The following is a 14,830-nucleotide window of genomic DNA, read 5'->3' on the forward strand; positions in this document are numbered from 1 at the left end:
CACACACACACACACACACACACACACACACACGTGTTATTGAGCTACTGCAGTAGCTATAAAGCCCCCACTATCTCCGACAGTCCAAACAAGCAGCATCTCTCCCTCTCTCTCTCAGTGCAGGTCTGCTTTTCTCTTCTTATGATGACTAAATCACTCCAAAGGATCTTTTAAGCAACCATAAGCCACAGAATTAATGTCTTCAAAAGTTAGAGTTGCAAGGAAAGTGCCATCATCAAGCTGGCATACAGTACATCATACACCCTACATTACTGTAGGGGGCTTGGGCATTTTACACGCACACATGCACACACGCACACACACACACACGCACACACACACACACACACACACACACACACACACACACACACACAGGTGTGGATTAAACCAGCTCTCTCCTGATCATTTTTCCACAGTGGTCCATCGCTGAATGAGCTGTGTGTGGATTAAACATGTATTTGATTAAAAAACTATTTTATTATTATTTTTTTTCTCCTCTTGCAAGTCCATTTTTTTTGCTCGCTGCCTTCTGAGCCCCTGGTGGATTTGCTGGGGAGAGTGCGCACACGTGCTGTGTCGTACAGACGAGGACGCGGGACTGATTACAAAAACAAATTAATCTTTATTCAGATGGGAGTGCAGTAAATCTCGACAAAACACAAACATGTATTTACAGTTCCATTATTGTGTGTAACAAGAGTGGTATAAAACCCTCAGCAAGAGTTTGCCTGGGCCTTTTCCTAATGGCTGCACAGCGGCGTTTTTCAGCAAAACTGATTAAAAATGCAATCTGATTATGAGCTCTCGTCTTCAGAACTCCAAAGCAAGCCGCCTGTTCCTCAGGTGCAAATGGGTTTAGTGGAGAAGGATTAGAAAACATCCAGCCCTCGACATGCTGTGTAATGGGTTTGAAGTGACTCAATGGCAGACACACAGGAGTGAACGGGAAATACCTGAAGAGCTCTCAGCTGTAAACCCACCGGCAACGCTGATTTGAGTGAGGATTGCACGAGTGGAGCAAGTGAATTAGACCTGCCGGGACTGGGTTCATCCTTAATGCAGCCTGTAAGACGACTGTACAATAGAAATGTGTGTCTGCCTATTACTCGGCACAGGCTCGCGCCCACTGGATCGATATGACATCAAAGCTCATCATCAAACCCGACTCTCAGGCACTGAAGTTCGTCTGCCTTTTAACAAAGAGGCCAGAGTGCACTTCACTAATGGCTCGTTGCTGCACATCAGGAAGTCAGAAGGATGAGGGGAGGTTAGAACCTACAAAAGACTGCCAAACCAGTCTGAATCTGTACTTCTGAATTTTGAAATGAATCAATTTGAAGCCTTATTTTTTGGCAATTTATAAATTGGATTTAATATTTCTGTCCAGATCTATTAAACAAATAATCCTTAATTGTAAAAATTTTTAAAAGGAGACTTTTATTTATATTTATGGAAGAAGGAGACTCCAGTGTCAGAGCTTCATAAATAGAAAGTTGTAGCCTTTTCTAACACAGCAAAGGTTTTAAGGTCATTTGTAGATGATTTGAATGAATAGTTTTCCAAAATATTATTAATAACTGCACTACATATTATTCCATAATACATTTTTAAAAAAGCTATTGTAAAATTGCTAGTATATGAGATTAGAAAAAAAAATAATTCCGTATGAGATTGCACCTGTTTGGGCATTTAGAGAGAAAACAGTAACTCTGCTTCTAAACACACCCATGTTGGTGATAGTTAACAGCATTACAAAGAGGACTTTATTCATTACCTTTCTGAACCAATCTATATTGCAAGTCTGATTGACTTGCATTGTGACCTTATAATCACAACTCACATGCACTTAGTTTTATACAGAAATACTTTTCCAAAATAATGAAATGTAAAATGTGACTGTCTCTTATCCAACTCTTATCCAAACACCAAAATATATGATCAGAGTCATGATGAGTTTTGAGTCCTGGGTTCTATAAATGAACAAAATGCGATGTTTTGTGAATTAAGATATTTTTCTACTAAAATGTTTTTCTTTCTCTTTTTAATCTGCTGTTCCACAAACCTTCTGCTTCACTACACTGTCTGAGCTGTTGGCCAGCCCGTAACCCATAATGTCCTCAAAGTCCTTGAAGCTGATGTGTCCATCTGAGTCATGGTCCATGTGTCTGTCAGGAGATAAAATTCACCCAGTTACTGACTGCACACAGAAAAATCTCCCCATACAAACACATTATAATAGGCCTGATGGTTATTTCCAGCTTTAGAAGCAGATATAGTCCTGTAGGCAAGTGCGTAATCTTGTTAGTTGATGGATCTTAAGTGCAAGTGCACAGAAGCCTGAAACACTGAGAAAAAGCCAAAATGCAACACACACACACACACACACACACACACACACACACACACACACACACACACACACACACACACATAACACACACACACACACACACACACACACACACACACACACACAATACACACAACACACACACATAACACACATAACATAAGAGAGGCAGAACACTGAAGGCAGTATTAAGAGTGTATTGGGCACAGATCTTAACATGAAGCAGAAAACAGGAAAACCGAAAAACATTCAGTTTCGTTTCTCAAATACAATACACCACCCTGTCTTTAGAGTCAATACTTGTCATAGTAATCAGTCTTGTAACTCCTAGCTGTAGGCCTGTGGCACTATTACTTTCAGTCATTTCCAAGGAAATTATTTAGAAACCTGTGACAAATCCAGCCAGTGGAGCTCTGCCATGCCCACAGAGCAAGTCTGCAGTGACTATCAGGAGTGTGCACTCCAATTTGCGTTCACTGTCCATCACATAAGGCCAAAGTCAAGCCTAATATCATAGAAGGTATTAAAAACCTTGCATATATCTGTGGTCCTAGTCCTTCTTTATAGTAGAGAGCCAAGCAAAAGTCAGGGAAGAGTAACACAAACATCAACTGTGATGCTACTTAATAATCAAGAGATTTATTTATTATTTTATTATTATTTATTAAATTTTTAACAGGTCAAAGTACACCTAGTACATATTACCAGAAAGAAATGCACTTCTGTGAAATGTATTTGTGTTCGTATGGCTGCTGTGTCAGCTGAAGAAACGGGTTTCTGATTTCTCCCAGCTGTAGTAATGGCTCAAAGATTGTGGGAAATGTTAGCAATCAAGACCAGCGCAAATGCAACTCAAACACCTTTACCAAACTCTGCTCTTACAAAATAACATCATGTTTACAATGAAGAAACATTATAAACTGGCCTTCTGTTAAAATCCATAGGGAGATCATCAGAGAAGTCCCTCAAAGTCTGGAACTAGTTTGGTTCCACCACACTTAACAAAAATGTACTCATTGACCAAAATGAATAATAAACCAGTTGTATGAATTGTCTAAGTTATTTGAAGGTGAATTTTGGTCCATAGACGTTGTAATTGGTTTTTCCCTGTCATAATGGATGCAGAGCTCCTTGTTTGGTGTTGACGCAGAAAGCTCTGAGCTTCTCTACTGAAGCACTAATAAAACCCTTACATACAGGGACATGATACATTTCTATCATGGTGTTGTGTATTATGGAAAAGCATGACAGCATCATAGCTTCTGAATGGAGCTTCAGAGCCTCTTTGGGAACATGGAAATGTTGCCTAACCCTTTTACACAATAATGTAAAGTACAGTGCCAATGTGAAGGAGGTAAGAAGTGTGTTTGGGTCAGTTTGGTCTATGAATCTGTCATGCAGTTTTATCTGAATGCTGATTATGATAAATATTGATAGGTTTTAATTATGATTAAATTGATGTAAAAACTACAAATCCAGAGCCAAAGAAGTCAACTCGCAGCATCAGCTCCATGGGAATGTCAAATTTCACAAGCACCATTAGAGACACGCTAACACTGTCTGCAGTCTGAGGGACTTACAGTAAGTGAGCCGGTGCTTGACTTATTTCACGTTCTGATGGGGTCGTGTTCACCCGCCTGGGCCTTTTATCAGAATGGAGGGTTAGTCACATGACAATGAGGGAGGTGTTCCTATAGCACGGCTAAATGCAAACCGGTTAATATTTTTCCATATTAAATATTTAATACATCTAGCTACAGGTTATATTACTGTGGAACTATAAATACGATTGGAGATCATATGAAAGCAAAAAGCATTACGTCTCAGGTGCAGCGCAATTCTTATATTAATATATACACACTAACGCACACTAAATCTATTACAATGGTTTAGCATGTTGCATCATGGACATTAAATAAGAATTACAGTCAGGTCCAGAATTAATAGCAAGAGAATGAGTGAGAGAAAAAAAAATCAGCCTTAAAATAGTTATAAAATAGTTAAAACATTATACTAAAGTATTCACATTTCTTGATTCACCTTCAATCTAACAAAAATAATTTTAATAAGAATTTAACATTTTACTAATTTTTTTACACACCTTAATAATTCATACAATTCATACAAAAAATATTATTATTTTTTTTTTACTTTGACCTTTTCAATCAATTTTATTGTTGCCCTAGGGTATAAATATGACGCTGAGCTCATGTAAGGAAAGAACATTTCCCAAATTGTTGATCTGCACATGTTATGAAATTATTATAAATCATACAGGTGGTTAAAAAAAATGTGAAACAGCTGCAGTTTTAGAGGACGTTTATCAGGAAGAGACATATGATCACTGAGGTGAGAGTATGATGAGGAGACAAACAAGATTTCAAGAATGGCACAGGTTCATGAACAGGTTTTAAAATCAACAAGGGAGAAGTCAGGAAGGAAAAAAAACAGCAGAGATCTTGGACTTTTTTTTGTACATAATGTCTGTTTGTTATGATATAACAAAGAAAAAGCTCCCAAAGCTTCTGTAAACTATAAGGGGTTAAATCTCGGAAATTGGACCGCATGCATATGTTAAAGCCTAAATTACTACAACCGGGTGCCAACTGTTTTGAAGCTAACTGCATCATAGTGAGAACGTGACTCGAATACGTCTCAGTTTCATATAAAAGCTCATGATTCATGCTTGAAACGCTTTCCAAAATATTTGGCAATGCTGTCACATTGTCCTGTTTGTTTAAATTGATCAGGCATTGAAGATCCCCATCTGCTTTCCCGATGTTCACTCATGCTTGTGTGTACGTGTGTTTGAGTGTGTGTGTATATATAAAATCCAGGATGTCTTACAAGGCTAGGTCAAAACTAGGACACAGTGTTTGCAGTGATATGGAGATAAACGTCACCAGGTTGAGCTGTGCATGCCTGGATCCAAATTCAAAGTGACTTCAGGCAGTGTCCAGACTTATCACACACTCCCAGAGCCGTTTCTATAAAGCGCAGCTCACCGAGAGAGCAGACGCTCGATTACATCGTCAGATGACCGAGGATGAATGAGCAGATAAAGATGATGCATGAGCAATTGCATCAGTGTGAGAAAAGAGAGTGTTAGAGAGTACTTTTTTTCTTCTTATACTCGCTGCCCACTTCCTGCACAGATTAAATTAAACAGAGTAAATAGCCAAACTGGATTCTCCTTTTTCCTGCTCATTGGATCTTTCTTCCTATTCAGCCAACACGCTATCGCATGAATCTGAGAGCGTCGTGCTGCAGTATTTGATAAGCCAGGGCCCGCACTGGGAATAAACTGGACGATGTAACTAAAGGCAGAATCGATGGAAAAAAGGTCTCTCTTCCTGTGTGTGTGAGGATATTCGTCAGGAGCTTGTGTGTTTTCCTGCCTCGCTCTCTCGCTAGGTGATTTCTCTATTACTCCGAGCAGCAGACTGATGGAGTGCAAACCCAGCAGATGTGAGGGAAATTCAGTAGCAACAGGGAGGAGAATTAAAACAACATTAGGCATCCAGTAAGTGGAAAATCACACTTTCCCGTTCCATGCTGGTGAATCTCGTTCAAATGGTAGTGCACTAAAGATCTAATTAGATTCTAAAGCAGCCCTCCCTGTTTTAGGAGGCTCACTGGGACGTCCACGGTGGCCCTCTCCAGACCCGAACCCCTACCATTCAGTGCTCCAGAGCTGTCAGGACTCCATAATCACAAAACATCACCATTAAGGCTGGACTGTGTGTGTGATGAGGACGGTGGGTGCTGAAGCGATTAAGTGGTAATGTGGGCTGCATCAAATACCAGAGTGTTTGACTGACTGATCTGATATTAACTTTGAAGCAACACGTCAAGTCGCCTACAAAATTATCGGATCGCTACAAGTGCTGGAGGGGCTTTGCTGTCTCCACTGTCTTTACCATGTTAAGTGAACACACACACACATCTGATTCAGTAAGCTGTGCCATAGCTTCCACAGCACTGTCGTTCACCACGCTGGACTCAGTACAGATTTAGAAGAGATTCATTATTATTAAAATAATGACATGAAGTACCAAGTTATTATGTATGTACTCTGGCAAATTTAAGCCTGACATGTCGTTAAGTAAATCTATAAAAAAATGTAAACTTTAACTTTAAAAAAAAATACAATAATTTTAAAAGTAAAAACATCACTAGTCATGGATCTCAAGTTTGCTATGATTAACATCTTGTCTGAGGAGAAAAAAAACAGCTTGCATGGTCAGGAGTCTGACAGCGGACTTGGCTTGTGCTGTGGGCGGGGCATATTTTCTATCCACTGTCAATCACAGGCCAACGGTGGTTACTGGGTTGGTGAACAAATTCCTTCATCAGCTGGGCATTACAAATGCTTCTGATGTTGCAGGAAATTAACTCACTCAGTATTCAGAATGGTTAACGATGTAATAACTGTTGTACAAAAACTTAAGGAATAAAGAAACATCATGCAAATGTACAGTAGGGAACAAGTGCTCACTCAAAATCTCTGAACTCAATCAGGTTCCTTGCGTTTGCATGATGTTTCTTTATTCCTTTAGTTTTCTTTACATTTTACTCATTTATCACTCCCATACCAACAACAGGCAATGCAAACAGTGATGTCAATAATGTTCTGTCCATCGCTGCTGAGATGTCCCACCACTGACTCTGAAAAATCCTTCACCCTGACAGTACAAAGGTGCTTGACAAAAACATTGGTCTTTTCCTCTTGGTTTCTCTAGTGTACACCTGATTACATATTTTGCAGTAAAAGACAAAATAAAACTCCTGTGGTGACGCACAAGGATTAATGGACAACAAAAACCCCGCCTTTTCAGGCTTGTGATTGCGCTATAATAAATTTCACATGTCAAACATCTATAATGTTTACAAGCAAGAATGCTGCAGATTCGTCTGGTGTTTATGACCCATCTGTACGAGATGAACTGAGAAATGCCTTGAAAAGACATGCAGTTCAGGATCTTCCTGCAGGTATATGGAGCTTTTCCGTGTGTCTTGAACCACTCTATGAGCACTCAAGCCAGGAAGATTGGCTATAAAGCTAAAAGACAGCATTATAAAACATTTGTAATCTGTGTCATTTCACCCAGGAGAAATGGAACCTGAGTGAAGAGAGATGGAGGAGCAGGAGCTGTCCTAAACCAGGCAGGATTCCTGCTGGGATGAGAACCACTGTGGAACTGTGAGCAGGAAAAAAAAAAGGCTGGGCAATGTGTCCTTAGCAAAAATGTGTTGGACAACCCTAACTGAGATAAATATTGCTTGGGCAATGTGTTGCTCTTATTTCTGTGTGCCAGAATTCCCTTTGGTAGGACGCAGTGGCCTTCCCAGGAGACCAAGCCGGGTAATGACATCATCAGAGTGCACTGAAGGCACAGCTATATTAATCTGAGCGCTGCTAGCCAGTTTTCCCCTCTTGTGTTTTTTGTTTTCTCAAAAGGGAGCAGTGGGGGAAAAGCGGCATGGCAGAATCCAAGTGATACTCTGTCATTGTCAGAGGATGCATGCTTAGCTCCCAAACTGACGCTGCAGAAAAGTGGAGGAAAATCTGCTTGGCTAGTTCCACTTATATCAGCTCTCCGTGCTAATGCTGGTATGTGCTGAGTGTTATGGCTTGGAGCATGTGTCCAGACTGTGCTTCGAGACAGGAAATCTACAATATCAGCTTAAAAAAAACAAATATGCAACATCTGTTAAAAAATTTTAACTTACAAAAATGGGTTGTTTGGGTTTGCAATGACAAATCAAAGACTTTCATAAATAATGAATAGGACTGTGTAGGAGGTGTTTAATGCAAGTTACATTTCTCTACTTATTTTAGCTGAAGTAATGAGCTTCGCTCTTAACCTACTGCTCTTTAATGGAAGTCATGACACTGAGGTAGCTGCAACAATAAACGTCTGAAGCTATAGCTAGCTCACTTTCTTCACTCGAGTAAACTGTATAAGCAGTTGCTTATGTAAAGGGGAATAATAACATGCTACTTTGTGATGGGTGAAATTAAGACAGTGCTGTAATTAAGGTTTTTGCATGTTATAACCGTAACAAGGGAACATATTCAAGTCTCAAATAGACTTTAGAAAAACCTTTCACAGGCTCTCTTGATGCTGATGACATCATCACAGCAGAACCCAGATATGAATTATGCTCTTTGGCACGTGAGCCATGTTTGACAGATTTTTGACTTCTCTGTGTACCAAAAATCTGTTTTCTATTCAAAATAAAGACAGAAATTGGCCTCTTTAAAAATAATTTTTCTTACTGAAAACAAAACGTGCTTGCAAATCATTTCAGGCTGTTGACATTTATTTTCATTGATATATATTGTCTATATGCAAAACAAAAGCTTGGCCTTAGGGTAATGTGGCCTTAGAGTAACAATATACAACATCTACCACGTTTTAATTGTGTAGGATGAACACTTAAGTATGAGATTTAATTAATTATGCAATTTAATCCATCTTTTGGAGGTCTGTTAAATTCATTAGATCAGTGGGTCAATTCTTGACTCAAAATTGAGCCATGCTTATAAAATGAATTCAGGTACTGCAAACTGGGAAACAAGGAAGAGTCTAAAATTTATACATTTATTGAAAATAGACCACAACCTTTAAAGAAAATAAAGACTGCTTCCATCTTCCTTAATTGTTATCAATTTAAAAGATTGCTGCTTCTGCTTCTATGGAGTTTGTAGGCGGTTGGTGCTGCCACCTATGGGACTGGAGTGCAAAGCTGGAGCCTGGACAGAAAATGTAATTATAGTAAGTCCCCAACATACAAGCATTCCAATTACAAACTTCATGTTTGCGTGCATCCCAGGATGTCCGAAAGCAAGCATAAAAGCAGTCTCAAAATGAAGCTGGTTCTGCTAAGTGAAAATAAGTGAGAGAATGAAGCGAGGTGAAAAGATGGCAGACGTTGTTTGTTCTTGTTAAACCATTGGCACAATTTTAAAGAACAAAGACAAGATCATGGACCATGTTAGTTTTGTACTGTGTATAGCCAATTGTGTTAGTATCTTAGTACCTAGACAATGTTTGTTGGACTTATGAACAAATTAAACTTACAAACAAGCTCTCTGAACGGAACTCATTTATATCTTGGGGATTTACTGTATCCCTTTTTACCTCACACGACAATTAAAACAATCAAGTGTACCAAATTGATGCTTATTGGATGCTTTTAGTGGTTTTTAATAATAATACTTTAATTCATGTAATAAATTACATGAATTGAGGCAAATCAGTAAACATTAGTTTTGTTAAACTTCTGTTAAAATTGCAATGCCCAAAAACCTAACCAAAATAGTAATATACCTGTGAGTCACAGCTCTAGTGAACACATGCCTCATCACACAACAAATTAATTGATCCCTACAGTAAATACAGAATTCACGGATCAAAATATTAATGTGACAGTATTTTTAAGCAGAAAAATATGTAAGTTCAACAAAAAGCTAAATGTTAAATATAATGACAGAGTATGGGTTCAGTGATGCAACAAGACATTAGTGATGAGAAGTTTGAATCGTTTTAGTGACTCGGTTCTTTGAATCTCATTCATCAAAATTAACAAATCTTTTTTTTAGTCATTTAGTTCATTTCATTCATTTGAAATGAAATAAAATGTTGCATTTTCAATAAAAAAAAAACAATATGTCTGCATACACAAATTTTGGCTATAGTTCAAGTAATAAAAATATTACAATGCAGCTAAAGACATATTATAATAAACAGAATGAGTAGTTCACTTCTCATATCTTCCAGTCTGAGTCGTTCGTTATTTTGAATCTATTGCATTGCATAGCGTCCATGGAAGTCACGTGACAAAAGAACAAACGACTCGGAGTAGAAGAGTCATTGAGAAAGAATTCTGTTTCCTTTACATAACCTACTGAGGTTTTGCGATTATTTGCGCATGCGCGCACAGCAGAAAAAGAACAAATCACTCTCTGAGACTACTTGTTCTTCTGAGTCACGTTAAAGATTCGTTCAAAAATAATGAATCGTTTATGAACGACCCATCACTACAAGGCACGCAAATGGAGTGCAGCTACCTTCTGATTTATTAATTAGATTTACTGCTGTGGAACATCTGATATACGTTAGTTAGCATTAGAATGAGCACAATCAGACCTTGACCAGAAGTTTGACCAATCAGATTCAAGCACTGTTTTATAAATAGAAATATTAACAATTACACATAACTACATAACTTTTAGTAAAACTTGTAGTTTATATAAACATATATAATAAAGCTCCATGTGGAACTAAAATGCACTGATGCATGAATAAGATCTAATTTGTCAGTGACCTCATTTATTTGGTTTGTTTTATTTCGATTATTTGTTACATGTATTATTGGGTATACATTGGGTTTAAGTGAGTGTCTGCTGTTTGCAAAAAAAAAAAAATCCCCTTTGCTGTGGTACTGAGTTTTAAATAAACTGGAGTACAAACGCTCCATAAAGCCCTTACATTAAAGTGTTCAATTCTGCAGCAGTGTTTGAATGAAGCCGTAGAGACAAGCCCATTCCTGCACTCCAGAATGCAATTTAATGTAGGTCTCTACAGCAAATAATGCTTAGGTTATTAAAGTAATGTAAGAAGATGCATTTTATTGTTCTTTCACTACGGTCCACCCTAAGGTTTTAATTTACACACATAATCTCTGTTTCTAAAGTGATTCTCAGGGAGAAGTAAATCACATTGCAGGTGTTAAACTGGTATGTTTTCTTCGACTCCACACTGTATCAAACTGCAGATTCAGACAAGATTAAATCCACTGTTACAGACTGCACATCTCATCACCTGACCATTGTTGGCCTTTTTCTACCTTTACTATTCTTTACAATTCACTTCTTCTGTAGCTGAATGAATCACAGACGCTTAGCGATTGGATGCATTACTTTGGCTCATCACCGAGAATTAAAATGGGGGAGGTTTGTTGGGTTTGCATATGGCAGTATGGCATGGGGACCACACGGGCAATCTAAGACGCTTACTATCTCACAGATGAAACCATTCCACTCCGGCAGACTGGGAGCCTGTGGGAGAGCAATGGCACCGCTCAGCCGTGCTCTGATTGTGTCTTAATTGGGAACGCTTCACAACTCTCGTAGCGCTTCTGCTTTTTATTCCACGTCCCTCCCTGCATTCTGCCACGGAAAGGGGTGTGAGCTGCAGTCACCGCTCTCTCACCACTGATCGATGGAGAGCCGCCTCGCCACGGGAGAGATGTTACAGCTACAGCCTCTTTTTTAGATTAACTAAATCTCCTCCGTTAAAAAGCCGAGCGCTGTGCTGTCATGGCAACCCCTGAAAGCATCAATGGGAGTTGTGAAATGTGCAGCAGAAATGTCTTCCCTGCCTGTAGACTTTAGAAGTGATATTGATGCTGTTGTTATGGTTGGCTGGTTTTCACCTGCCTGTGCTACCTGCTGAGCCTACAAACAAGTCGTGTTACACTACGAGCATCTATACATCTAACCCCTGAACATATACACATTATATATCATCCTGCCTAAACAAACACACACACACACACCATCACACATCTGCTGGTATGCTGTGTTCTTTTCAAACAGTCAACAGAAGGCTTGATTTGTACTCACAGCTTGTAGATACAATATCACACATCCTGTAAAGTGTGAGGTATATGCAATGTAAATAGACAATGTGCCAAGTCAAAAGAAAATTGACAGACTGCGTCATACTGACAGAAAGACTACCCTAACTCAAATAAGCACTCTGTACATCCACGAGGAACTGAAAAGCATCTCAGAATAGAGGTTCCATCAGTTTCCCTTGCTGTTAGTAACAAACCAGTATCTGAAGCTGGAGTAGGCACAGATACGAAATGGAAAAAAACCCACTGCACTATATTTCCATTCTTCAAACCAATAAGTGTATCAGTAGATAGAGATATCGTCAACGTAATTGCTTTTAATTCTTATGTTTAAAATCCCATTTATGAACCCTTTCTGGCCCGTGTCTCACAACATATCTGTGCCTCTCTATAAGCTCAGAATAAATCATTTAATTTCTTCTAATTGCTTTATTTTTTCCCACCTGCATAAGAATGTTCTATATATACAATGAAAGGACAAATATTAGGTCACTTTTTCCTTTGTTTTCTCTTAATCTTTATGTACATCAAGTATTATTATTAATTAGGATAATTATTGTGTTTTCATGGAAAACTGCTTATTAATAATAAACTGCTTATTTTCTTGATATTTCAGCATTTTTTTAAACGGCATGTTCATTTATGTAAAAAAAAATTCACCCTGTTGAGTGTGCACTACTGCTAATGTTAACTCTGTTGCTTTATACCATCACAGAGTAATAGTAATAATAATTATAAAAAGAAGATGACATAGCCTTTTACCCTAAATTTTAGCCTTTTACCCTGAATTCTTTTATTTTTATAATTTTTTTCTTTTTTCAGCATGTTTGCAGAACTGCTCAGCAGTCAGCAGGGACAGTCTAATTCTTAAATATCCTGCAGGAGTGGACAGAAAAAAAACAAAGCTGCACATCTCTGGAGACTGAACAAGCCAAACAGGCAAACACACGGCCTGCCAAGCCTGCACAAGCACTCCAACACGTCCAAATAGACGAATGGACATCTCACAGTCACTCACTCACACACACACACACACACACACACACACACACACACACACACACACACACTGATAAAAGTCAGTCAGCTCTAATCTCTCCATGTGATGTTATATGACATTATGCACAGGAATGCAGGAGGCTGAAAGTGGCGTCGCGCCGTACCGACACGTTCTCAGCACAAAGCCACAAGCGCATAGCTTGCACTTATAAATTAGAATGTGCTTACGAGGAGGAAAGATTGATGACTATGCCGCGCGCATCTCATGACTCTACGACTCTCCCGCTTAGTTAATAAGGGATTGCAGCGACTTTTCACATCTGCACGCATCCTAGTTAAAAGAGACGTCTGGGAGACATCTTCAAGAACCTGGAGGCTGAGGCAGTGTGTGTGTTTGTGAGTAGGCCAGGGTTTGCAGGTGGTAAATGGATTATGAAACTGGCAACGGTACCACATGAACGATTGGTGCCTGTTCCAAGGCAGTGGGTTTCAAATAAATGTTTGCAGCTTACTTTGGTCTCAAAACTCTTAACAGCGTTCTCTTTAAGTCGCAGGATGAGAAGCGTGGGTTTTATCTCAAATAGCCGTCATATGCCACCGTCTCTGTTTTGCATGGCTATCATTATAACTCCTGGTCCTATTACTGAGAAACTGATATTTAATCATTATCTACTGCGTGTGATTCAGTGTTGATGTTGCTTGATTATTTATCCCACTCTAAAAGACGACAGAAGGAAAAGTAGAAGCTCTTTAGAAGAAGCCAACATCATCATCAAATTTGCTCAGTGTTTAATCAGTGTAATGAGAGAGACTGAGCGAGACAGTCTTTTCTGTAGTCTTTTCAGACCGACTCGTTCCTCCTCCTTTGCCTATTGACACTTCTGCTCTATTCAAACACTCAGCTTCTTTAGCTTCTCACGGCACTTCTTCTCAAGCCTCCACAATAAAGCCTCTTTAATGGCATGCACGTCTCTGTGCTGACAAGTGACAGCATTCACCTATACAGAACAGAACATGCAATGAGTGCTGATACAGACCAGCGGTACTGAATGGTACCATGCCAGTATTGTTCTTTGTCTGGCTCAGAACACAAAGAAGGGGAAATCTAGCCTGCTGGAGTAATCAATCTTATTTTCTGTCCCTAGAGGGACACCACCTGCTGCTTTATGCCAAGCAGAAGAATATCTGTGAAAGCAGCGTGCATTCCTGAAAACTGAGGACACTCTGGAATTTGTTCATTTGCTTAATTTTGAATACATGTGTGGATTCATGTTTGAATTAGGGCTGTCACAGTAACCATAATACTAAAGTGTAAATCACTCCATAGTGTAATTTTGTAGAAAAGACAGTGGATGACTGGATCGAGTGATGAAACTCTAATAGTTACCACCCTAAAATGGTTTATTTCTCTTATAACATAATAACATGACAACGACTGCATTTTTTCATTTATTAAAAATCATACATTGTCATATTTTTATGCATGTATAGCTACATTTCATGTTGAATGTCCATAAAGTAAATTAGCCTCAGTTCTTACTTGTGTTATAGCAGCTATAAACACTGACAGCTTCTCATCTTACCAAGGAGGGTAAACTTTCCTGAACATCTTCCTATGTCCAGAAACCTCACATTGCAAAGTCCTTATAGAAATATTGAAAAAAATGTATCCAGATAATCAATTAACCGTAACATTCAGAAGTTACACATTACACTCACATTATAGATATGACAAATTATGGTTGTATCCATTCAGATTTGATTGACTGAACATACTTTTTTAAAACACTGATTATGATTCATGGACACATGTCATGTTCCAGCCGCTCC

General features: G+C 38.8%; 1 protein-coding gene across 2 annotated transcripts in view; it reads right to left on the reverse strand.

The window, feature by feature from the left end:
- Nucleotides 1-605: 605 nt before the first annotated feature.
- efcab11 (EF-hand calcium binding domain 11) overlaps nt 606-14,830 on the reverse strand; it is an 84,086-nt gene continuing 69,861 nt past the window's right edge. Inside the window, exon 6 of one of the 2 annotated variants that reach the window (XM_053510165.1) lies at nt 606-2,168. In XM_053510165.1, the coding sequence (XP_053366140.1) occupies nt 2,045-2,168 (124 nt within the window). In that variant the 3' untranslated portion in view covers nt 606-2,044. Of the gene's footprint in view, nt 2,169-9,024; nt 9,114-14,830 lie in introns of those variants that run through there. The other variant, XM_053510166.1, reaches the window with a different exon arrangement.

The sequence above is a fragment of the Clarias gariepinus genome, chromosome 13 (genome assembly GCF_024256425.1).
Source record: "Clarias gariepinus isolate MV-2021 ecotype Netherlands chromosome 13, CGAR_prim_01v2, whole genome shotgun sequence".
NCBI lineage: Eukaryota > Metazoa > Chordata > Actinopteri > Siluriformes > Clariidae > Clarias > Clarias gariepinus.